This window comes from Macrobrachium nipponense, chromosome 8 (genome assembly GCF_015104395.2).
Source record: "Macrobrachium nipponense isolate FS-2020 chromosome 8, ASM1510439v2, whole genome shotgun sequence".
NCBI lineage: Eukaryota > Metazoa > Arthropoda > Malacostraca > Decapoda > Palaemonidae > Macrobrachium > Macrobrachium nipponense.
Window position 1 is genome coordinate 108,548,015 of NC_087203.1, and position 27,142 is coordinate 108,575,156.

A 27,142-nucleotide genomic window follows, 5' to 3' on the forward strand; every position below is an offset into this window, starting at 1 on the left:
CCGCCGCCATTTGACTTTCGCTCGAATAGAGTTGGACAAACAGTATAGTTACTGCGAGGTGACATTTTCATTGACATACGTCGAGTAATGTATCATGTGTCTCGGTGGTGTTCCCGAAATGGGGATTAAAGGGAAAAATTCATACGCGCTCCGTCGCCTCATTTTGAAATCCTAGTATACATAGTTTTTAAAAGTATTTATACCAACCAGATGGTAAATTCATAATAATAATAATAATAATAGGGAAAAACTCTCTATCACGAGAGTATATATAATGTTCTAAAGGGTCCACAATAATACAAAGTGTAAAAAGTCCGTGTATAATTTTGAAGACTTTACAGAAAGCTTTCGAACCCTTCCCTGGGTTCATCTTCAGTCCAAATGAACAATAAGTTACAACAAGTACAGAGGTAATAATAATATAATAAAATAATAATAATAATATAATAAGTATATGGGATATGCCAGTGGAAATTGTACCCATAATACATAGGAACACTAGGCACGATCCAAGATCTCTGCAACCCGGAACCCCCACACTATAATTACCACCCAGGCGAATTTGGAGGGCTGTGATAGATCCCCCCCCCCCCCCCCCAACAAAAAAAAAATAATAATAATGACAATTAAAAACCACAATAGTATTAAAACAGATACCACCTGTATGTAGCATAGATTTATGTAAAATATGCGATCGTTTTCCTACCCAACTGTATCTCTTACAAGTCCTCTGTAAATCTTATAATATTTTGCAATTCATTGTGGATGTCTACATTACTTTGCTCATATTATTATTATTATTATTATTATTATTATTATTATTATTATTATCATTATTATTATCATTATTATTATTATTATTTTAATTATTATTATTATTATTATTATTATTATTTTGTAAAGATGATGGCAGCATCAGTGGAATTGATTTTATATGGTCTTTTCAATTCTTCTTATTATTCTCTTCTCATCAGGGCTGATATTTGCTAATAGCTGGCCGATGTTCATATCTCGGTGAAAGAAATGTTTTCTAAAAATAATAATTTATTGATATGATAACAAAAGTGGTTAACAAATCTTAGTCTAAGGGCGTAACGGAATTCCAACAATTTCCGTTACGCCCTTAGACTAAGATTTGTTAACCACTTTTGTTATCATATCAATAATTATTATTTTTAGAAAACATTTCTTTCACCGAGATATGAACATCGGCCAGCTATTAACAAAAATATCAGCCCTGATGAGAAGAGAATAATGAGAAGAATTGAAAAGACCATATATAAAATCAATTCCACTGATGCTGCCATCATCTTTAACAAAACATGTTTGAGAGAGGGTCTCCTACCTTCATATTATTATTATTATTATTGAATTAAGGAACCTCCGTAACGAGGGTATAATATTGGCAATTAAATGCCACTATTATTATTATTATTATTATTATTATTATTATTATTATTATTATTATTATTATTATTATTATTATTATATTATTATTATTATTATTATTGAACTAAGGAACCTCCGTAACGAGGCTATAATATTGGCAATTAAACGCCACAGTAGTATAGAAATACATTACTGTACAATGCTAAAAAATTACTAGGAGGAGACTTTCGGATACTGCTCCGTATCCCTCTTCAGTCCTACTTAGGTACGGAGCAGTATCCGAAAGTCTCTCATAATAATTTTTAGCATTGTACAATAATGCATTTCAACACTAGTGTGGCGTTTAATTGTCAATATCATAGCCTTGTTACGGAGGTTCCTTATTTCAATAATAATAATAATAATTAATAATAATAATAATAATAATAATGGATAAGTATCAAGACCTGAAAATAGAAATAAGAAGGATATGGGATATGCCAATGGAAATTGTACCCATAATCATAGGAACACTAAGCACGATCCCAAGATCCCTGAAAAGGAATCTAGAAAAAACTAGAGGGCTGAAGTACTCCAGGGACTCATGCAAGAAGAGTGTGATCCTAGAAACGCGCACATAGTAAGAAAAATTGATGGACTCTTAAGGAGGCAGGATGCATCCCGGAACCCCACACTATAAATACCACCCAGTCGAATTGGAGGACTGTGAGTAGAGCAAAAAAAAAAAAAAAAAACAAAAAAAAAAAAAATAATAATAATAATATAATAATAATAATAATAATAACGATGATGACCAAAGTAATGTATTCACAGAGGACTTTTAAGAGATACAGTAGGATAGGAAAATGGTCGTATACTTCACATAAATCTTTGCTACATACAGGTGGCATCTGTTAGTCTGTATGTTGGTTAAACTACGATTAAAGCATCTATACAAATACAAGAATGAGACGCGTTGGAAGAATAATAATAATATGCTCATAAGCTTATGGCCATATTATTGTTATTATTATTATTTTTTTTTTTTCTTCTTCATCACAGTCCTCCAATTCGACTGGGTGGTATTTAATAGTGTGGGATTCCAGGTTGCATCCTGCCTCCTTAGGAGTCCATCACTCTTCTTACAATGTGCGCCGTTCCTAGGATCGCACTCTTCTGCATGAGTCCTGGAGCTACTTCAGCCTCTAGTTTTTCTAGATTCCTTTTCAGGGATCTTGGGATCGTGCCTAGTGTTCCTATGATTATGGGTACAATTTCCACTGGCATATCCCATATCCTTCTTATTTCTATTTTCAGGTCTTGATACTTATCCATTATTATTATTATTATTATTATTATTATTATTATTATTATTATTATTATTATTGAAATAAGGAACCTCCGTAACAAGGCTATGATATTGACAATTAAACGCCACACTAGTGTTGAAATGCATTATTGTACAATGCTAAAAATTACTATGAGAGACTTTCGGAGGGCTTTTGCCACTGAATCATGCCTCTTTTTGTACTGGTTCTGTGCAAGTGCCGGACATTCGCTTCCTATGTGTTTATGGTCTCATTTTTCGTATTGCACTTCCTACATATGGGAGAGATGTTATTTCCGTCTATCGTTCTTTGAACATATCTGGTTCTTAGGGCCTGATCTGTTTGCCGCTGTTAAATCATTTCCTTCAGTTTCCTTCTTGAGCTCTCCCCTCTGTAACCATTACCATGTGTCATAGCTGGCTAGTTCTTTAGTCTGTCTCATGTATTGTCCGTGCATTGGTTTGTCATGCCATTCCTCTATTCTGTTTGTCATTCTCCTGTCTCTGTATATTTCTGGGTCTTCGTCTACTCTTATCAGTCCTTCTTCCCATGCACTCTTTAGCCACTCGTCTTCACTGGTTTTCAGATATTGCCCCAGTGCTCTGTTCTCGATGTTGACGCAGTCCTCTATGCTTAGTAGTCCTCTCCCTCCTTCCTTTCGTGTTATGTATAGTCTGTCCGTATTTGCTCTTGGGTGTAGTGCTTATTATTATTATTATTATTATTATTATTATTATTATTATTATTATTATTATTATTATTATTATTATTATATCAGATAACAGCTTCAGGATACAATGAAAACCACATCAGCCCGTGCATTTGGAAGATACCTGAAGCTAAGATATAGTTTTATTATTTCAATTTCCCACATTGAGAAGGGCTCTCATGCTATTAAAGCGATATAAGGTCAAAAAGAAAGGTGCATATTATAAACTCGATGTCTCCGCCAGTGATAAATTCTCAGTTGACCTTTGACCTTAGATTATCACCTTGACTATTCCTCACTTCACACATCAGCCTCTATGACGTACAGTTCAAATGAGAGCGTTGACTAAATTTCCATACGACCTTGACCCTTGAATCCACCGAAAAAAATATTGTATCCTCCTCACTCAGAGGTCCATTTGTAGTCATTAGCTTTAAATATCTTCAAATTACCTTCGTTTAAAAAGAAAACTTTATTCCTTTGCGGACGGGAGGCCATATTGAGGACAAGACAGAAAGCCAATGTTACTAGTCACCTGACAGTCAACCAGTAAAAAGAAATTATATGCAAAACTAATTTGCTATGATTTAACACCATTATGATTCTGATTCTTAACTAAATCCAAGGGCTTCAATAATACCAAAGTACAAGTGACCAGTGAATTACACTCCACATACAGCACAAGGATTTTAAAACTAAAACCTATTCATACCCGAAAACCGTAATTTTCACGAGCTAAACAATAACATATCTGAAAACTAACACTATAGACATAAGTACAAATGAAAATGAAATTTTGAATAATCAGATGTTGAGGCTTCAGCACAAGAGTAAGTCAAGCTTTAAAGAAGTACGATTAAGTCAAAATATAGTTTCAAAAATATAAATACCCTGGATTAAGATATCCAAATCCCAGTCTTCCAAGAAAGCGAGCCAGTATTTTCAAGAAATGATATTAGTAACCAACACAACAGACAATGATGGTTAAAAAACACATGCGAGGTTTTAACTCAGAGAGAGAGAGAGAGAGAGAGAGAGAGAGAGAGAGAGAGAGAGAGAGAGAGAGAGAGAGAGAGAGAGAGAGAGAACCACAAAATAACGTAAAACTACTACTGACTGCCAACGGACTTTATTCTAATTTAATTTCACGAAGGAATTAATGCTTATGATTTAAATGAAACTTAACTTAGTATATATAAGACAGGAGCCTGACTGTTTGCTCTAAAAGTATATTTCAGACAATTAAAGGACAAAATAATGTTACCGTATATTGTAGCTACATATAGGGGTCACCCTTGTGTCAAGTGAATAGTTGGCAAGACTATTATTAAGCTGCTAAATCGACCTTACATTTTACCTGGCCTGGTATAAGTCGCCGTTGGTGCAGATACTATATATAGATATACATAATTTTTCATTTTTCAATGAATTGGCCTTAACAAATGAGGAAAAATAAAAAGAATTCCATAATCATTGCCACATTCATCCTTCTAACTACCGAATATAGCATAAGCTCAGCAAGCAAAAAAAAAAAAAAAAAAAAAAAACCAAAAAAAAAAAAAAAAAAAAAAAAATCCAAAAGGGCCCAGCCCTCCTTTCCTCGTACTGTCATTCATCTCTTATCTCTCAAGCCCCCCCGGTCTTTCAGGTTGTGAAAGACCCTTTCATACAAATGCTGATGCCTTTTCATAATCTCTCTCTCCACCTTTAACGTAGTTCCTACTTATTTTGTAAAATTGTCAGTTTTACGATAGACCTACTTATCTTATCGACCTTCGTTGTTCCACAAGCAAATGCAAGTAGTAATTCATTTTCATATATTTCACCTTTTTGACTGTCATTTTCGTTTAACAACCAGACGACTTTCATAGCGGGTAATGGAAAATTCATGTTAATTATCTCTCCATAGAACTTAAACTTGTACCTAGGTGTGCACCTCAAAACCCTTTGTCAGATGGGTATTAGTTAGGAAGAAGGACGCTGACAACCATTCGATCTTCCAGAAGCAGCAAAGTTGCATCACAACATGTATGCAAAGAGGTTTCTTAAGTGAGGTCTGCTAGCATCACAACATGTGCAATGATGATTGGTGATGTATGTAAAGAGGTAAAATTCTGGAAGTGTCTGTTGAGTGAGGTCTGCTATGAAAGTCGTCTGGTTGTTAAACGAAAATGACAGTCAAAAAGGTGAAATATATGAAAATGAATTACTACTTGCATTTGCTTGTGGAGCAACGAAGGTCGATAAGATAAGTAGTTCTATCGTAAAACTGACAGTTTTACAAAATAAGTAGGAGCTAGATTAAAGGTGGAGAGAGAGATTATGAAATGGCATCAGCATTTGTATGAAACGGTCTTTCACAACCTGAAAGACCAGGGGGTTTGAGAGATAAAGAGATGAATGACAGTACGAGGAAAGGAGGCTAGGTCCTTATGGATTTTTTTTTTCATCCGAGCTTATCCTTTATTTGGTAGTTAGAAGGGTGAATGTGGCAAAGATTATTGGAATTCTTTATATTTTTTCCTCATTTGTTGAGGCCAATTCATTGAAAAATGACTTAATTCCTGAAAAGTGATTTTACTCACGATGATAAAGGCAATAATTAAATACCAACAACGTATCTGGTCAAATATGAAGATCAAAATTCTGCCTTCATCCTAATTCTCAGAATTGCCTCAGTGCACAAACTGAATGAATAGTTCAGAGAAGCGTTACTGCTCACAGATTGCTGCAACTTGATTGCTAAAGCAGGAGCAATAAGTTTTTTTTTTTTTCTCTTTTCACAAGTATCATACCAACGCCTTTGTCAGGCGTAAGGCCACTTTGGTTTCTGCTGTGACAGATTTGGACTCTTTTCTTGTCTGCCTAAAGCAGCCGTGTCCTTCCTATTTCACAGGTACAGTTGTTGAATTCACAGTTACGGCTGCTAAAAACAAGAGCCCATGCCAGCACAAGGCTGGCTTGATCTTCTGCTGCTACTGCTGTTCTTACAGAGAAGCCCTTTTCCCGTTACTAATTAGGGTTTCCACAGGGTTGTTCACTTTGCCAAAGAATGACCTGTAAGTGGTGGCAATATGAAGTAACCTTACTCTCGCCTTCATCCAAAGCCTTGCATATGGATGCAGTTAGTCTTAATGTCCAGAGGAAACCGACAAACTTATTTTTGTCACTTGTGTTTACGTATGCTTGACAGTGCCTTCCTGATGTAAATAAAGACAATAACTTGGGTAGATGCTGCTCTCAAAGAGGTAAGAAACCTTGAGTTATATCGTCAACTAGAAAAAAAAAGAAGAGAGAGGAGCTTCCAAACTTTTTGCGAAATGATGTGTCTTTGGGTAAATGGTTTGCAAGAGAGACCCTGATTCACGAGGCATTCGAGATATTTCTGTGGACTTCTATGGGTAATGTCAAAGCAGTGTCCCTGACGCTATCAGTGTCACAACCCACGTATGATAGTAATTGAGTCTTAGAAGTGCTTTGATCCAAAGATTAAGCAATTAGCGAATATTTACATTAGCGTTTTACTCGAAAACCATTTTATGCTTTGCAAGCAATTCCCAGGCAAATGAAAAAGAAATGTAAAGCAAGTGCTATAGAAAAGAGAGCTTTGAAACTGATTGACCCTAAAGAATAACTACTGTAGAGCCACAGAAGCTGCATATTTGGAGGAATAGTACCCTGCGTGAGAGGTTACAGCTCAAATTTTACGCAGGTCATAGGAGGAAAGTTTCATCTCCTTGAGCAGGAGTCCATTAGTGATTAAAAAGGACCTTACTGGAAAGATGTCAGTGTGTGCAGTATGCAGGCAGATTTAAATCTTGCAAGGCCAGCTTGACAACCCTATTCATCTTTACACTTCCTATAGTAGATTCACCTCAACCGTGCATCTGATGTCTAGGCCAGTCCCTTACGACGCTCCTGATTGGCTTTTGATAAGCCAATCACAGGGCTGAAAACTCTCAGTCTCTCGAGAGTGTTCACATAAGCAGGATGTATGTTCCACCTCTCCTGAGGAATACTTTTGAAAGACGTATCCCTCAGGAGAAGTGGAACATACATCCTGCCTATGTGAACTCTTTCGAGAGACAGAGTTTCCAGCCCTATGATTGGCTTATCAGCAGCCAATCAGGAGCGTCGTAAGTAACTGGCCTAGACACCAGATGCACGGTTGATGTGAATCTATAATAGGTACTATGTTTGTGTACCTCGTTTCAAATAACAAGAAGTATAATGCCCAAGAACACAACCCTCTACCGGGGAAAGCCACCCGCTATTTGCAGTCACACTTCGTGAGTGGAACCTGCACATCTTTCGTTTCAGTGCACTAACTTGAGAACTGGCAAATGAAATAGCTAGGAATCCTAGGCAATGCTTTGTTTCCTCTCAAAATTCTTACCATTCATGTGCAGTCCCATCACTGAAATAAATCATCTAATTAGATTACGGTCATATGATGATCAAGACTGCAGCCATCTACCATCTACAAACTTGCTTAACACACAAAAAAGTGAACGGATAAGAATCTGTAAACCAAACTTAAGGATCATCAAAGGAGAGAGAACATCTCACTAAAGGAAAACAAATAATCTTTTCATTTATTTCACAGTATCAACAAGACGACATAAACTGGAAGTCTGTCGGGTAAACAACTATTCACTCCAATTAAAAATACTTGATGTACGAGAATTATGATCAGATTAGTTTTTGCCCTATATAGTATAACGCGTCGATTTTTCTTAACATGCCTCCAAGCCTCATAGCTGTTTTTACCGCAGGAAAGCAATGGTCAAAACTCGCCTTTTGTCTTACCAAGAGAGGAGAGAAGCAACCAGAGAAGTAGGTATGTTAGTGACAGCTATAGAAACAACAACTCTTAGTCATAAGAACCAAACCACAGCAATAACAACGAACATTATTACATAATAATGATAATGACGCGTTGTTTGTCCGTCGGGCAGCGGAGCCTGTGCCTAATTTAGCCGTGGGTTCATATTAACTGGCAGGGGGGGGGGAAGGGCGGCGCTTGGCAGCCCAGCCTTCAATATGAGGGCGTCCTTACCTTCCCATAAAGTAATATCTAACTGGAAAGTGTAAAGAAATAAAATCTGGGGCGTTATTAAATTACAGGTATGTAATATTGCGTGTTGACGCCGGGGGCTGCGTTGTTATTACATTCTCATATTGTTGAGTTACCCGGAGAAATATCAGGCACTTTCCCCGCTTCCCCCTCCCCCAACCCCCACCACACAACACACATCATTTCAACACTTCTTCGGCGTCCCCAGTCACTCACTAACAACATTTTCTTACCTTTTTTTTTTTAGATTTTATCTTTATTTTTCACTCTCATTTTTTACTCGTGACGTATGGTTTTCCAGAGATTTTTTCCTGTATACGTGTTAGATAGCCATCGCATTTTACGTCCTAGTGTTACAAAGAGAAATTTTCTAAGATTTTTTGTTTTTCTTTTTTTCTTTCATTTTCTGTCCTTCTCTTGCTGCGAACATAAAATGACAAGACTTGTTTTCATATCTTTTATTTCTCCACAGTTCTCTCCTAGGATTTCTACCGTTCTTCTATCCCTCGGACTTCGCAATAAATATTATTTTTCCATTTTTAATTTTACAGTTTTTTTTCTCTCTCTCTATCTCAAACTAAATTAAAGGAAGGAATGCAAAGTTTTCTCAGAGAGTTTTTTTGCTCTTCATTGATTTTTTCTTGATTCCCTCTAGCTTTGTTCGTCCTACGACCTGTATTTTTAATACAGACAGACAGACAGAAGTCCTGATGACCAAATATTTCTTTATCGTACACTAAACTAATTGCGGAAATGAGGTCACTTTCCCGTTTTGATTTTCTAACGAAATAAGTGAAGCAATATAAATAATAAATATACTTAGTAACACTTGGGCGTAAAATTATATTAACTTATTCATACAACATTTGAACAAAGAAGTAAATAGATAAATAAGTAAATAAATAGATAAATAGATTAATAAGTAAATATATATATATATATATATATATATATAGATATATATATATATATATATATATATATATATATATAAGCAAATGGATTCCATAAAATTGTGTATATAAAGTGTTGACTCTTAAGGGATTCATATAGCAAACGATATCCAAACTAACATAGATATTTCTTTCGGTATTTATGCATGAAACCAAACTCATGCATGCACGTTCAAACTTCCGTACAATTCGTACCTTCCCGGAACAGCCGCGCATGCGCAAAAAGTAACTGGAGCACAGTCATATTAAGGGATGGACAGTCATACGAAAACTTCCACTTCTTTGGGAACTATTAATCGGTTAGGATGGTAGAACCCTCCATATGTAGTTATTATATACTCTGCACAATAATACGAATCCAGGTCAAAAAGTCACAGGAAAAGAAACTCATTAATTTTTCCTAGATAGTGACCCATAAGGTTTTCAATCCGGTACGTATCCGCCTTCGCGGTGTCTTAAGTACAAGCCCGTTGGGGGATAACTGTGAAAAACTAACAAACGACTGTAAATCAATGTGACATTTTTTCCTATGACTTTTTTCTTTGCCAAAAATTGTGACATTTTCCTGTGACACTTTTCCTGTTACTTTTTTCTCTAGCTAAAATTAGTCTTTTTTTTCTGCGACTTTTTCCTAGCCAAAATTGTGACTTTTTTCCTGTGACTTTTCTCCTAGCCAAAATTGTGACTTTTTTCCTGACTTTTTTTTCGTAGCCGAAATTATGACTTTTTTCTCTGTGACTTTTTTCCTATCCAAAAATGTGAATCTTTTTCCTATGACATTTTCCTAGCCAAAATTTTGACTTTTTTTTTTTCCTGTGACCTTTTTCCCGAGCTAAAATTGTCTTTTTTCTGTGACTTTTTTTCCTAGCCAAAAATTGTTACTACGTTTTTCCCGTGACTTTTTTCCTAGCCAAATTTTTTTTTTTTTTCTTAGCCGAAATTGTGACCTTTTTTTCCTAGCCACAAATTGAATTTTTTTCCTGTGACCTATTTTTCCTAGCCAAAAATTGTTACTTTTTTTCCTGTGACCTTTTTCTAGCCGAAAATGGATTTTTTTTCCCTAGCCAAAAATTTACTTTTTTCTGAGACTTTTTTTTTGTTTTTTTTTCCTGGGCAAAATTGATTTTTTTTTTCTGTGACTTTTTTCCGTAGCTAAAATTGTCTTTTTCTGTAACTTTTTCCTTGCCAAAATTGTGACTTTTTTTTTTTCCTGGGACTTTTTCTCCCAGCCAAAATTGTGACTTTTTTCCCAGCCAATATTGACTTTTTTCCTGTAACTTTTTTCCCTAGCCAAAATTGTGACTTTTTGCTGTGACTTTATTCATAGTTAAAATTTACTTTTTCTGTGACTTTTTTCCTAGCCAAAATTGTGACTTTTTTTTCCTGTGACTTTTTTCCTAGCCAAAATTGTGTCTTTTTCTTAGCCGGAATTGTGACCTTTTTTTCCTAGCCAAAAATTGAATTTTTTTCTGTGACCTCTTTTTCCCTAGCCAAAAATTGATTTTTTTTTTCTGACTTTTCCTAGCCAAAATTATGACTTCTTTTTTTTTCGTAACGGAAATTGACTTTTTTCCAATGACTTTTTCCTGGCAAAATATCGTGACCTTTTTTCCAGTGGCTTTATTACCTGCCAACAATAATACACCCCATTCCTTCGACAGCTGACGAATGAAACTTAAATGCAATGCGATCTTGCAAGACGATCTTGCAATGCATCCAAGAATGATCTAATCGAAGATAAAATCCCTGCAAAAAAAAAAAAGTAAATAAACAAATGCAATCGCGGTAACAGTATATAGACTGTTCGGCGTAGAACATCCCCAACAATGGCGGGAGAAGACCGCTGAGCTAACAAAACGCCACCTGTTCGGGCAAGAAGAAAAATAATCCACCTAATGAAACCAGTCGGGGCGGGATCTCCAAGCTGAAAGGAATTCGGGTCAGCTTATTATATTAACGGCGAAGGGTAAAATCTCATATCATGACGGAACCGAGTTTCCTCTTTCTCATAATGAATAATTTAATATTGTGAAGTGTCTGGAGAGAGAGAGAGAGAGAGAGAGAGAGAGAGAGAGAGAGAGAGAAGAGAGAGAGAGAATGCTCTTCCACAAGATACACATGATGAGGAGAAGGCAACGCTGGATAAATAAATGTTGCAGAAATGGATATGAACACGGCGGTCGAAAATTGAGTTCAGGGAAAGGAACAGGTAATACAGATTTCGAGACTATCTATAGATGCATGGCTTAAGGGTCTTTAAAATCATTTTGGCAGATGGTTTCCAAGGGGTTACTTTATATATAGTGGATTCATTATCTTACTTGTATCCTATCTGATTCTGATATTGGAGTTTAAACGTATAGTGGGTGATTAAATTATTCGATAAAAACTTCAGTACCATTATATAGTGTCAGTTGAGGTATCAGCCTATGTTCTGTCAAGACAGGAGGCATGCTAGGTAATTATTATTATTATTATTATTATTATTATTATTATTATTATTATTATTATTATTATTATTATATCATCTAAGTAGTTTAACCAGACCACTGCATGCTAGGTTAACTCAGAGGGTTTACAAGGCTGGTAAAATTAAGAACTGTTATTGGATTATTTGTAGTAAGAAAAATCTCTATGCATAATAGCCTATATTATTTCTTTAATTATTCATTGGTTAACTTTTCTGTTTTTCTAATACCTGGTCTCTCATTTCAGTATTTCTTATACCCTTCTGTTGCTTCCTTTCGAAGCTTGAATTTCAATAATAATAATTTATAGTAATAATAATATTTTATGATGATAATAATAAAACATTGTTGTTTTATCATTAAGTTTCTGTTGAACAATTCAACTACGTAAAATTAATTTCATAAAAACAAAATAAACTCTCTCTCTCTCTCTCTCTCTCTCTCTCTCTCTCTCTCTCAAATGAATTTACAAACTCCATTTTTCAGCAAACGAGAAATGGGATGAAAAGAGTGAGAGACTGAATCTAAAATGCTCTCCATATATGAAAGTAAGCACAGAGTCGGACGGGTTGGAAATCGCCGCAAACAACAGGTTGGTGATGTTCATCGGGTTCTTCAGGTGATGACGATGGTAACTTCAAGTTATGATGATGGTAACTTCTTTCTGTAGTGATGATGGCAACTTTTTAAAGTATGAACGATGGTAACTTCTTCAAATAATGACGATGTTATGACGATGGTAAACGTTTTCAAGTAATGACGATGGTAACTTCATGTAACAACGATGGTAACTTCAATTAACGGCGATGGTAAGCTCAAGTAATGACGATGATAACTTCTGTTAATGACGATGGTAACTTCTTCAAGTAATGACGATGGTATCTTCTTCAAATAACGGCGATGGTAAGCTCAAGTAATGACGATGATAACTTCTGTTAATGACGATGGTAACTTCTTCAAGTAATGACGATGATAACTTCAAGTAATGACGATGGTAACTTCTTCAAGTAATGACGATGGTAACTTCATATCATGACTATGGTAACTTCTTCATGTAATGACGATGGTAACTTCTTCATGTAATGACGATGGTAACTTCTTCATGTAATGACGATGGTAACTTCATGTAATGACGATGGTAACTATTTCAAGTTATGACGATGGTAGCTTCTTCAAGTAATGACGATGGTAACTTCTTCAAGTAAGGAACGCCGGTTAATCCGTTTAACATGTAATGACGATGGTAACCTTCTTGTTAATGACAAGGTTAACTTCTTCCGTAAGACGGATGGTAACTTCATGTAAATGACGATTGGTTAACTTCTTCGTAATGGAAGGATGGTAAACTTCTTTCAAGTAATGACGTGGTAACTTCATTTAATGACGTGGGTAACTTCAGTATGACGGAATTGGTACTTATGTTCAATGGACATGTAACTTCTTGAAGTAACTTCTTCATGTAATGACGATGGTAACTTAATGGAGTGACGATTGGTAAACTTATTCCTGTATGGAACAATGGTAACTCATGTTAATGGAACCGATAGTTAAACTTCTTCAAGTAATTGAACGTGGTAACTTGCATTCTGAACTTATGGTAACTTCTTCAAGTAATAATGCTGGATTCTTCTGTAATGACGATGGAACTTTTAGGTAAGGGACGATGGTAAAAATTCATGTAATGGACGGATGGTAACCCAAGGTAAGACGTGGTAACTTCAAGTAATGACGATGGTAACTTCTTCAAGAAATGATGATGGTAACTTCTTCAAGTAATGACGATGGTAAACCTCACGTAACGACGATGGTAACTTCTTCATGTAATGATGATGGTAACTTTTTCAAGTAATGACGATGGGAATTTCTATATGTAATGCCGATGGTAACTTCAAGTAATGACGATGGTAACTTCTTCATGTAATGACGATGGTAACCTTTTTCATGTAATGATGATGGTAACTTCTTCAAGTAACGACGATGGTAACTTCAAGAATTGACGATGGTAACCTCAAGGTAATGACAATGGTAACTTCAAGTAATGACGATGGTAACTTCAATATGCAATGACGATGGTAACATCTTCATGTAATGACGCTAGTAACTGTAAGTAATGACGATGGTCAATTCTTCCAATAATGACGATGGTAACTCCTGTATGTAATGACGATGGTAACTTCAAGTAATGACGATGGGAGCTTCTAGTAACGCCGATGGTAACTTTTGCCACTTTGAAGTGTGTCTGCTAGACTGACTTCAGCCATCGTTGCTGACATAAGTGCGCTCGAATAAGGAGAAGAACCACTTTTTTTTTATTAAATTATTTATTCTTAAAAAAATAATCACGAGCGATAATTTTCAAGTATGTCAGCGTTCGGTTGAACAATATGTCTTGAACATTGGAATATGCCAGAAAACCCCCATCAATAGTAAGTAAAGCATTAAAATTATTATATTTTGTCAGTCACAAATAATAAAATGAGTCATAATAAAATTCTGTGTGTGTGTGTGTCTTTCACAGCATAAAAGAATCATTTCACAGCATAATACAAAATAATTTTACAGCATATTACAGGAGATAAAAATCTCATTATTGAAAATTCTCTCTCTCTCTCTCTCTCTCTCTCTCTCTCTCTCTCACAGCAAAAAACAATAATTTCACAGCATAAAACAACAATTTCACAGAATAAAACAGAAGAGAAAAATCTTATTGAAAATTCTCTCTCTCTCTCTCTCTCTCTCTCTCTCTCTCAGCATAAAACAGAAGATTTCACAGTATAAAACATAATTTCATAGCATAAAACAGGGGATAAAAATCTCATTATTGAAAATGCTCTCTCTCTCTCTCTCTCTCTCTCTCTCTCTCTCTCTCTCTCTCTCTCTCTCTCTCTCCCCAAAGTGCATTAATTTCAAAGGACAAAACGGAATGGAGGGAAAAAGGTCTCTCATTATTGCAAAAACACCATAATTAACAAATGAGGAGCCATACTTCATGACCGCCGCTGATCGGTAATTAAGAAGGGAGAAGGACTGGACTTGGACGACGACCGTCTAAAATGAATATTATGTAAAGAATATTCCTTAATTACGAAGACAAAATATACATTACGGCACGTCGTCGAGAAAATATGAAGTGGCACTTTTCATTAGACTCTCTAATTAATTCATCATCAAAACTGGCTCGTAGTTTTGGCTATAAGTCTTCGCTTGCAGACTTGTGTATGAGAGAGAGCGAGGAGAGCCAATAACGGTTGAACGAAAAAAATAAATGAATAAAAATAAGAAATGTGTAAAAATTACCCATCACGGGACGAATTTCAGGAACATAAATTTCTATAGAAGTCAGGACAATAGGTATCGGAATGGCAGGAATGTTAATGAGGAGGGAGAAGGTCTCTGAAAATTTTGAGTCCCATAATTTTTTGGCAATATACAGAATGATACATGTATGTATGTATGTATGTATGTATCAGATACCATCATTTTTTTACATTAAATATAATGTGTGTAGTATATATGCATATATATGTATACATGTGCCAAAGGCCATTATTTTTTGCAATGAATATATGTATGTATGTATCTAAGACCATTATTCTTTTATAATAAATATGATACATATGTATGGAAATATGTACGTATCAAAGACCTTTATTTTTTACAATAATATATTTGCATGTATGTATGTATGTATGTATGTATGTATGTATGTATGTATGTATGTATGTATTTATGTATTTATGTATTTATGTATGTATGATATGTACCAAAGACCATTATTTGAACAGCAAAAGATTTCATTCTGCTTGATATATCATGATTATTTTCGTATGAATAAGATTTTTAGTTCATGTTTTGCAGTGATTTACTAATGTATTTTATCTCCGTAGACGTTTTTCCTTTTTCTTTTGCTTATCCCCGAAAACCTACCAAATAAATACTTAAATGAGCATAACTAACTCTCTTTCTCTCTCGTCTGCATTCACGTCAACTTGTCGAGGTTGATAAAGGTATTAATAAGGCTATATCATTGCTGAGAAGATTAAGCTAAGGATCTTATGAGGAAATTTCATGCACTTGTTTAATACACGTCCCGGAGCGTTTGTCTCTTAATAAGGGTATTTTTTTTTTATCTCTCTGATATTCTAATTAATCACTTTTATGTAATATGTTGACCCTGGGAGTCATTCCCCCCTCGCGAGGTTCTCAAACAACGCCGATTATGAAATAATATCACGCTACAATAAAAAGCTTGTTTACCTTATTTGTCCTTATTGATAGCAGCAGGCCATTAATATTCATCGGAAGAAGTTAATAAGTTTGCATGATTCAATTGATTAGAGAAAAATTCATTTGCAGAAATTGGGTCAATTTTTTTTCAGTCGTATCTCAATTTCCATATCTCGCAAAACAGCAGAGCAAACAATCTACTTAGCATATATGAAAGGGTTCTCTTTTAAATGGTCAGCTCTTAGCTGTTTTTAATTTCCCAATGAAATGTTAAAAGAAATTTATGTAAGATGGTTGTTCACTAAATCTATTAAGAACAACGGACGGTACCGAAAACGCATCTTACAGACCTCATATCATGAATGGTTCATTTTATCCAAAAAGTCTTCTAAAAATACGAATCATAAGTTAGGATATACTCAGTCTAAGAGCGTTGTTCAGGGTTCATTCTAAGACTTCTCAAGGTATCAGTATCTGATACGAAACTGGTTTAGTCCTGTATATTGTTGGGCAGCATTCCTATTATTAACTGAATTAACTGTATAAATGTGGCCTTATGCCAGCACAGACATGCTCATTAAGAAGAAACAGAAAGAGAGAGAGAGAGAGAGAGACATGAAGTTCATTTTTTTCAGGAAAAGCAAAACATGCTTTCAGAGATATTAGGGTAACATTTAACGCGGATAAAAGTATTTGTTGAATAATGTATACTTTTCTCAGCCATTACAGAAGGTGAAATTGGGACTGCAATCATATACTAATAACCAGAATATATAGTAAGATTTCAATATTTTTTCACCTTACACTTAAAATTTTCAGTAATTTTTCTTCACATTTCATGACTAATAAATTTTATAAATATGCTTACATGCATGAACAATAAAACTGGCTACAGTACCTAAGCTGCATTTTTGTTTAAATTATGAAACAAGTTATTTTCAGGTTTTGCATACCTGAAAAAAAATTACTCAATTTCTCCCCTTTGTTTATAATTAAAAATAGGTCATGGAAAGTTATTCTGTGATTCATTATTAAAGTCTAAGCTTTCTTGGACAAACAAAAATCCACGATGCATTCTTGGAACCCTTTCCCGATATACTCTGTGGGATCTGTTATCAAAAGGTGATCACCCGGAACGTCAAGGCTAATTAAAAGCCTAAAGGTAAAATGATTTTCTTTAAAGGAATTTTAAGCGAATCCTTCACCCCTCTGTGTATTTATGTATCTTAGATTATACTTATTTATTTCATCTCTCTGTGCAGAACTCAAGCACAGAAGTCACAATAGAAGGCTAAAAAGTGGATGAATCTGGGGCTGAGGGGAAATTGCAAATACCCTTTGGTAATTCTACAGTGCACAAAATAAGGTGCACTGAAGGCACTACCCTCCCCCCATCTACTTAGTCGTGTTGTATAAGGTGGCCAGTGAAGGTGATCCTCACAGTGCATCACAGTACAAAGTTACTCGGTTTTATTTCAGCTTCTATTGGAAGAAGTTGCGAAAGAAACTGATTCAGGCATTTCAAAAACTTTCATAATAAACTGATTAAGGTATCTCAAAAAAATAACTGAATGCCTCAATTACAAAACTAGTAGATACTTTGAAATTCAACTTACAAATTATTTATTCTGATTATATACTGAATAATGCATTATATGGCTAAGAAAAAATTTTATGTTAATCTATTATTCTGTAATTTTGATGCAATACCAAACATTAATATGGAACTTCCTTTCTAACCTATTCAGGAGCAACAAACTGAAAACCTACCTTTGCAAATCTGAAGCCTCAGAAACCTTAAAACTGTATAATGAAACCAGTTACGTGAAATTTACTTTTGACATCTTGATGATTTGCAAACTTCAATTTGAAGAGATGGACAGTAACACCCAACTCCACAAACCAAGCTACATAAAATGTTCATTCAAATAATACTCGTTTCAGAATACTAAATACCACATCCTAATTAATGCCCCTGTTACAAGTGATTGCCTAATGAGCTAGGAACAGTGCAGAAACTAGACTTTTTAGTGTTTTAGAGTGATATTATGTAAGACTCTCTTCGAAAGCAATATCTGTTCCTTTTGAACATTTTTCGAGGCCGATTAGTCTGGTTAATTCACCTCTCCAGGAACCTCTCGAAAAACCAAGGCTAGGAGTGACCCTTGCCCAACATCTGTTCCAATGCCAGAGCCCAGATTACGGAACCTTATAGATATCCTGAAACAACTGACTTTTGGAGGCCTTGTACCTTAAGTACTAATTAAGAGCTAATTCTTATATGGACCTCCTTCCCAGCACCCTTCCAAAGCTCTGATCCTTCTTCACACTATACTCTGTTTTTTTTCCATCTGTCCATCCGCCTGTGGTGTATGCTTATGGTAACACTGCAGCCCGGGCTTTAGATAGTTACATTCAGCTTACATTCAACAATAATAATAACCCTATTTCGAATATTAACGGTGTAATTCGCATACAATAAATTATTAAAACACTTTTCAGTTGCAAATGTACACCCAGATATCCTTTCATTTACCTAAAACTTACACATAGCGTAACTATTTAAAGCCCGGGGCGCAGTGTTACCATGCGGAAACACCACAGGCGGATGGATAGATGGAAAAAAATAGAGTATATTCAGCTTTACACTCCTTATACTCTGTTATTCACCCCAGGACAAGCACTTTAATTGCCAAAAGCCAAGCCAAAACCTACGTAAGCCAAGCCCTGCAGAATAAGTCAGGCCAAGCCAAACCTTCTGTAAGACAAGCCAAGCCCTATGCCAGACAAAGCAGACCATGACCTCTGCAATCCAAGCCAAACCAAACCAAGCCAAACCAAGTCAAGCCAAACCTTCTGCAAGCCACACCACGCCAAGCTAAGTCAAGACAAGCCAAGACCTTTGCAAGCCACGCCAGGCCCCGCCCTCTGCAATCCACGCCAAATCAAACGAAGCCAAGGCAAACCAAGCCAAGCCAAGCCAACCCACGACAAGCCAAGCTAAACCACGCCCTCTGCAAGCCATGCCAAGTCAAGCCAAAGCAACCCAAACCAAGCCATGCCGGGGCAACCCAAGCTAACCCAAACAAAGCCAAGCCATGCCTTCTGCAAGCCACGGAAGTCAAGCCAAGCAACGCCACGCCAAACCATGCCAAGCCAAGCCAAGCCAAAGCCACGCCACGCCACGCCGCGCCAAGCCACGCCGTCTGCAAGCCACGTAAAGCCAAGGCAACCCAAACCAAGCCACACAAACAAGCCAAGCCAAGCCAAGCCAAGCCAAGCCATGCCCCGCCAAACCATGCCAAGCAAAGCCAACCAAAGCCAACCCAAACGAAGCCAAGACAAGTTTCGCCCTCTGCAAGCCACACCAAGCCAAGCCACGCTTTCTGCAAGCCCCGCCAAGCCAAGCCAAGCCAACCCAAACGAAGCCAAGACAAGTCTCTCGCTCTGCAAGCCACTCCACGCCACGCCAAACCAACCTAAGCACAGCCACGCCCTCTACAAGCCACGCCACGCCAAGCCAACCCAAACCACACCACGCCAAGCCAAGCCAAGCCAAGCTCTCTGCAAGCCTCTCCAACCCAAGACAACCCAAACCAAGCCAAGCCAAGTCAAGCCAACCCAACCCAAACCAAACCAAGACAAGTCCCGCCCTCTGCAAGCCCCGCCAAGCCAAGGCAACCCAAACCAAGCCACACCAAGTCCCGCCCTCTGCAAGCCACGCCAAACCAACCAAAACCAAGTCACGCCCTCTACAAGCCACGCCACACCAAGCCACGCCCACTGCAAGCCCTGCCAAGCCAAGGCAACCCAAACCAAGCCTCGCCAATCCAAGCCAAGCCAAGCCAAGCCAAGACAATGCCCGCCCTCTGCAAGCCACACCAAGCCAAGCCACGCAATGCCACGACAAGCCAATCCAAGCCAAGCTAAGCCATGCAACGACAAGCCAAGCCACGATCTCTGCAATCCACGCCAATCCAAGGCAACCCAATCCAGGCCACGCCAAGCCAACCCAAACCAAGCCAAGACCCCCACCCTCTGCACGCCACGCCAAGCCAAGCCAAGCCAAGCCACGCCACGTCACGACAAGCTAAGCCAAGCCAAACCAAGGAAACCCAAGCCAAGCCAACCCAACCCAACCCAACCTAACCCAACCCAACCCAAGCCATGTCACACCAAGCTAAGCCACGCCAAATCATGCCACGCGAAGCAACGCCACACCCTCTGCAAGCCTCGCCAAGCCCCGTCAAGGCACGCCCTGCCAAGCCAACCAAAGCCAAGCCACGCCCTATACAAGCCACACCACGTAAAGCCAACTCAAGGCAAGTAAAGCCAAGCCAAGCCACGCCTCTGCAAGCCCTGCCAAGCTAAGGCAAACCGAACCAAGTGACGCCAAGCCAAGCCAAGGCAACCCAAACCAAGGCAAGACAAGCCCTGCCCTCTGCAAGCCACGCCAAGCCAATGCAACCCAAACCAAGCCACGCCAAGCCAACCCAAGCCGAGCCACGCCCTCTACAAACCATGCCACGCCAAGCCAACCCAAGCAAAACTAAGCCAAGCCACACCACGCCAAGCCAAGCCATGCCCTCTGCAAGGCCCGGCAAGCCAACGCAACCCAGACCAAGCCAAGCCAACCCAAACCAAGGCAAGACAAGCCCGGCCCTCTGCAAGCCACGCCAAGGCAATCCAAGCCAAGCCACGCCACGCCACGCCATGACAAGCCACGCCAAGCCAAGCCAAACCATGCCACGACAAGCCAAGCCACGATCTCTGCAAGCTACCCCAAGCCAAGGCAACCCAAACCAAGCCACGCCAAGCCAACCTAAACCAAGCCAAGAGAAGCCCTGCCCTCTGCAAGCCACACCAAGCTAAGCCAAGCCAAGCCACGTCATGACAATCCAAGCCGAGCAAGCCACAACAAGCCAAGCCACGCTCTGAGCAAGCTACGCCAAGCCAAAACAACCCAAACCAAGCCACGCTAAGCCAAGCCAACCCAAACCAAGCCCAGACAAGTCTTGCCAAGCCCAGCCAAGCCACACCACGCCTAGCCAAGCCAAGCCAAGCCATGCCACGCCAAGCCAAGCCAAGCCAAGCCAAGCCACGGCACGCCACACCAAGCCTAGCCAAGCCACGCCACGCCAAGCCACGCCAAGCCAAGTCAAGCCAAGGCAAAACACGCCCTATGCAAGCCACGCAAAGCCAAGGCAACCCAAACCAAGCTATGCCAAACCAACCCAAACCAAGCCAAAAAAAGCCCCGCCCTCTGCAAGCCAAGCCAAGACAAGCCCCGCCCTCTGCAAGCCACGCCAAGCAAAGGCAACCCAAACCAAGCCACTCCACGCACGCCAAACCAACCAAAGCGCAGCCACTCCCTCTACAAGCCACACCAAGCCAACCCAAGCCAAGTCAAGACAAGCCACACCACGCCAAGCTAAGCCATGCACTCTACAAGCCCCGCCAAGTCAATGCAACCCAAACCAAGCCATGGCACGCCAAGCCAAACCAACCCAAACCAACCAAAGCCAAGTCACGCCCTCTGCAAGCCCGCCAAGTCAACCCAACCCAAACCAAGCTACGGCACGCCAAGCCACGCCCACTGCAAGCCCTGCCAAGCCAAGGCAACCCAAACCAAGCTACGCCATGCCACGACAACCACACCAACCACGCCAAGCCAAGCCAAGCCATGCCACGACAAGCCAAGCCATGATCTCTGCAAGCCACAACAAGCCAAGGCAACCCAAACCAAGCCACGCCAAGCCAACCTAAACCAAGCCAAGACAAGCCCCACCCTTTGCAAGCCATGCCAAACTAAGCCAAGCCAAACCACGTCACGCCACGTCACGACAAGCCAAGCCAAGCCACGCCAAGCCACTCCGAGCCAAGCCAAGGCAAGCAACGCCAAGCCAAGCCACGACAAGCCAAGCCAAGCCACGCCACGCCAAGCCAAGCCAAGTCACGACAAGCCAAGCCAAGCCAAGCCAAGCCACGCCAAGCCAAACCACACCAAGCCAAGCCAAGCCAAGCAACGCAACGCTACACCAAGCCAAGCCAAGCCACGCCACACCAAGCTAATCCATGCCACGCCACGCCAAGTCAAGCCAAGAAAAGACAATCCAAGCCACGCCAAGCGACGCCCTATGCAAGCAACGCCCTCTGCAAGCCATGCCAAGGCAAACCAAACCAAGCCACGCCCAGCCAACCCAAGCCAAGCGTCTTTAAGCCACACCACGCCAAGCCACACCACGCCAAACCAACCAAGTCAATCCAAGCCAAGCCAAGCCACGCCCTGTGCAAGCCACGCCAAGCCAATGCAACCCAAACCAAGCCACGCCAAGCCAGCCCAATCCAACCCAAACCAAGCCAAGCCAAGCACTGCCCTCTTCAAGCCACACCAAGACAAGGCAACCCAAACGAAGCCACGCTAAGCCAACCAAAACCAATCCAAGACCAGCCCCGCCCTCTGCAAGCCAAGCCAAGCCAAGCCAAGATAAGTCAAGCCAAACCACGCCACGCCTTATGCAAGCCGGGCCAAGCCAAGCCATGCCACGCCAAACCAAGCCATGCTCTATGCAAGCCACACCAAGCCAAGGTAACCCAAACCAAGCCACGCCACGCCAACCCTTGCCAAGCCCTCTGCAAGCCACAGCAAGCACCCCAAGCCAAGCCACAACAAGCCAACCTGCGCTTTCTGCAAGCCACGGCAGGTCAAGGCAACCTAAATCAAGACACACCAAGCTAAGCCAAGCCAACCCAACCAAGCCAAGCCCTCTGCAAGCCACGCCAAGCCGAGCCAAGCCACGCTGCGCCATGCCAAGCCACGCTACGCCAAGCCACACCATGCCAAGCCACGACCTCTGCAAGCCACGCCGAGCCAAACAAGCCAAGCCAAGCCAAGCTAAGCCCTCTGCAGGCCAAGCCAAGCCAAGCCAAGCCATACCAAGTAATGCCATGCCAAGCAACGCCAAGCCAGCAAAAAGCCAAGCCCAAGCCTTGCCTAGCCACAAAGCCAAGCAAAGCCACGCCAAACCATGCCATCTGCAAGCCACACCAAGCCAAGCCAATCCAAGCCATCCCAAACCAAGCTACACCATGCCAAGCCAAGCCAGGTTATACAAATCCACAACAAGCCATGCCAAATAAAGCAAAGCCACGTCAAACCACACCAAACCAAGCCAAGACAAGCCAAGTCATGTAAAACAACTTCAAGCCAAGCAATGACAAGCCACGCCAGGCCAAGCCAAACCCTTTGCAAGTCACGCCAAGCCAATCCAAGCCACATAAAGCAATGCCAAGCTATTGCAAGCCCTCTGTATTCCAAGTTAAGCCAAGCCACACCCAACCAAACTAGCCAACCTAAGTCAAGCCAGCCAAACCAAGCCAAGCCACGCCCTCTGCAAGCGAAGCCAATCCAAACCAACCAACACACGCCAATACCTGCAAAGGGAACCTTGGGTGGAAAGAGAGGTTGGAAATTGTTGGATGGGGTCACTTGAGTCGATCTGGGTTATATCTTCTGTGACGTGCGAAATGTTTCTTAGTGGAATGAACAGTTAAGCAAATAATTTGCATATTTGTCTTTCAATGTAAGTAGTAATTTGGTGAAATTAAGTAAAGCAGGGCTTTATATTAAGTAGATCAAAGCCACCAGGAAGACAGTTTTTTTTCCAGCATCGGTTTCTAACGCATAGTTTATCGTTTGGTGAATTGTCAAATTGCATAGATTTGCAACGACAACATCCGTATTCTCCTACCTGAGATTTTTATTTGCGTCTCCCGACGACGACAGTTCGCCCACGGCTATCGCATCAGTCGGCATTTTTCACCTCTTGCCGACGGGATATAACTAATATTTCACAGTTGCCTAGCGTTCATCGAGCATCCAATCGCTGAAGAAGAGAAGATCTCGCGGAACGAAATAAAAGTGAAATGTCGAAAACAAAAGCCCTTTTACCTTCCTCCTCCTCCTCCTCCTCCTCCTACTCCTCCTCCTCTCTCTCTCTCTCTCTCTCTCTCTCTCTCTCTCTCTCTCTCTCTCCCTTTGTCTGTCCTTCCATTACTTCTTTGCCCCTTTCTGTTCCCCGGACTGTCTCTATCCATCCGTCTGTCGCCTTCCCTCCGCGTATACCTGGCCTCTGTTCCAGCATCGTATGAACGACGAGCACCTCTTATCTTTTTTATTGAATAACATCCCACAATATATGCCCCTTGAGCGACGTTTCCACGACAACAGTACAAGTGTCAATCAACGAGAGAACAAGCATCATTCCAGCCTAACCTTTCCTCCGATATTACTTTAGTTTCCCCTTCACAATGCTCTACCGGAAGCCTGCGCATAGAAAACGCGATTCTAAGCCCTCCGCTCATAAGGGCGAACCGATCCGCCGCCTTTTTGGGGTAAACGCACGTAACACGTCATCCGGACGCGAACTCCGTTATAACGGACATATTTACACCAACGCACGACGAAATGTCTAAGTAAATGAGACTGTAAATATGTACAGGAGCTCTGTAAATTTACGGCTGCATGCGAGCGTTGCCAGAGGACGTGACAAAACGAAGAAAAATGGAAAAGGGCGCAAAAGTGGGAAGCGGTGGAGGCCGGAGCCTCTAACTCGGGTAGTTTGGTGCGCGTTCACCTGTGATAATTGGAGGAAATAACTTGTTGCAATAAAGGGCCTATATTACCTGCGGCTTAATGAAATGAACCTGCCCGATGATGATGATATGAAACGGGCAAATACGAGTGTAATTATAATCTCTATTAAAACCTCTTTCCCCACTTTTTACAAAAACTGTCCGGCCTTTTATCATTTCCGACCGGCGTAGATTTGATAAAAGGCATAAAATTGAACGCTCCACCCTGGCAGTGTATGTATACTGATAACCGTGATGTTTTCCACTTTATGGAATACTTTATTAATTCCATCTTTTATTGCGGCAGCGAACAAAACTCTTTTTATTTCATTTTATTTCATTTTTTTAACTTTTATTTTTCAACTTTTTTATTAATTAAGGGGTGAGGGGGGGAGGGTGGTGTCGAAATATGAACAGAAATATGCAGAGGCGAAATTGAGTTAAAATGTACAAAGGATTATGATAGAATATGACTGCAGATGAATAACAATCTATGCGCATAGAAATGCAATATTAAATCCGTTTAATATATTGCAGGGCCGGTGTGTAATTTACGAATGTTTTGTCTGTATATATATATAATATATATATTATATATCTATATATTTATATAATCTATATATATATATATATATTATATATATATATATATATATAGATATATATATATATATATATATATAAATATATATATATATATATATATATATATATATATATGTATGTATGTATGTATGTATGTATGTATATGTGTGTGTGTATGTTGTATTATGTATGTATATATGTATGTATGTATGTATAGAGATAGAGAGAGAGAGAGAATTTGAAATATAACTTGAATTCTGCTCTTTAAACGACATACTTAACCAAAATGAGAGAGAGAGAGAGAGAGAGAGAGAGAGAGAGAGAGAGAGAGAGAGAGAGAGAGAGAGAGAGAGAATGCAAATCAAGTCATCACTCCAATACTGAGCTTTGAAAGGCATACATAACCACATTCATATTTAATATTTATGTATGTGCGCCCAAGTTTATTAGCGTTAACGATTTAATTTATGAAATGTGTCATATAAATTGATACATAAGATACCTAACGCAAACTATCTTGCATACCCATACATACATATATTACTTAAGTATGAATCTGATTAGGTATGAAAAATATCACCATTTCTCGTCGGTGAGAGAATAAAGCAGCTCAATTTCGATCCAAACTACGCACACACTAATAACGAAAGTTAGTCATTCAAAAACTATATTTGTAGGGGACAAATAAACCGAGCAGGAACTGAATCGTACCCAGGGCCAATTCAAAGCTCTGTGGCCAACGAATTCATTCCCAAAAACGTAGACCCTGTAGAGGCGTAGGGCCGTCAGTGCACCTCATTCGGTACAATGTAGGCATTACTCAAGGCTCTTGCAGCGTCCCTTCAGCCCCTAGCTACAACTACTTTCCTTCCTTTTACTGTACCTCCGTTCATATTCTCTTTCTTCCATCTTACTGCTCACCCTCTCCTAACAATTGTTTCATAGTGCAACTGCGAGGTTTTCTTCCTGTTACACCTTTCAAACCTTTCACTGTCAATTTCCGTTTCAGCGCTGAATGGCCTTAGTTGCCCCAGTGCTTGGCATGATGCCAAATCAATAATTCACCAAAAACGAAGACGAATATTATAATTATACACAAAAATTATTTTCTTAGATTCCGTGTTGATGTAATCGTGCTGAAACGGAAATCGACAGTAAAAGGTTTGGAAGATGTAACAGGAGGAAAACCTCGCAGTTGCGCTAAGAAACAATTATTAGGAGATGGTGGAAAGTAACGAGGAAGAAAGATAATATGAACGGAGGTACAGTAAGAGGAATCAAATGGGTTGTAGCTAGGGGCCTAAGGGACGCTCCAAAGATCTTTTAAGTAATGTCTACAGTGTACCGCGTGAGGTGCGCTGACGGTACTTCGCCACCTTCGGCGAATCGGGGTTGCTGCTTAAGTTTTTGCAGTTGCTAAATATTGAGAATTCCCGAAGGTTTTACACATATAGGTTATTATTATTATTATTATTATTATTATTATTATTATTATTATTATTATTATTTATATTATTAATCAGGACGATGAAAACCTATTCATATGGAACAAGGTCCCAATGGCGGGGGCCATTGACCATTGACATTTCCCAAACTTTCCAAAAACTATATGGTGTTCATTAGGAAGTAGTAAGAAGAGGTAAATACAGAAAGAAGAGACACCACTTATTAAAAAAAATATATTTATAAAATTAACAAATAGGTAAAGTTAAGTATATCTTAGTACTAATTGGTTACCTAGCAACGGGACCTACAGCTTATTGCGAGATCCGAACCACATTATATCGAGAGAT

The 27,142-nt window shown here is 39.6% G+C and overlaps 3 protein-coding genes across 3 annotated transcripts; 2 read left to right on the forward strand and 1 right to left on the reverse strand.

Annotated features, from left to right (window-relative positions):
- Window positions 1-19,428: 19,428 nt before the first annotated feature.
- Window positions 19,429-20,460, forward strand: LOC135223173 (salivary glue protein Sgs-3-like). Its single transcript, XM_064261678.1, has one exon. It carries the CDS (start codon window positions 19,429-19,431, stop codon window positions 20,458-20,460), a length of 1,032 nt encoding a protein of 343 aa, XP_064117748.1.
- A 191-nt stretch (window positions 20,461-20,651) lies between these two features.
- On the forward strand, window positions 20,652-21,002 carry LOC135223175 (transmembrane protease serine 13-like). The gene has a single exon (XM_064261679.1). It carries the CDS (start codon window positions 20,652-20,654, stop codon window positions 21,000-21,002), a length of 351 nt encoding a protein of 116 aa, XP_064117749.1.
- A 1,343-nt stretch (window positions 21,003-22,345) lies between these two features.
- On the reverse strand, window positions 22,346-23,080 carry LOC135223176 (uncharacterized). The gene has a single exon (XM_064261680.1). The coding sequence runs from the start codon at window positions 23,078-23,080 to the stop codon at window positions 22,346-22,348; it is 735 nt and encodes a 244-aa protein (XP_064117750.1).
- Between the last annotated feature and the right edge of the window lie 4,062 nt (window positions 23,081-27,142).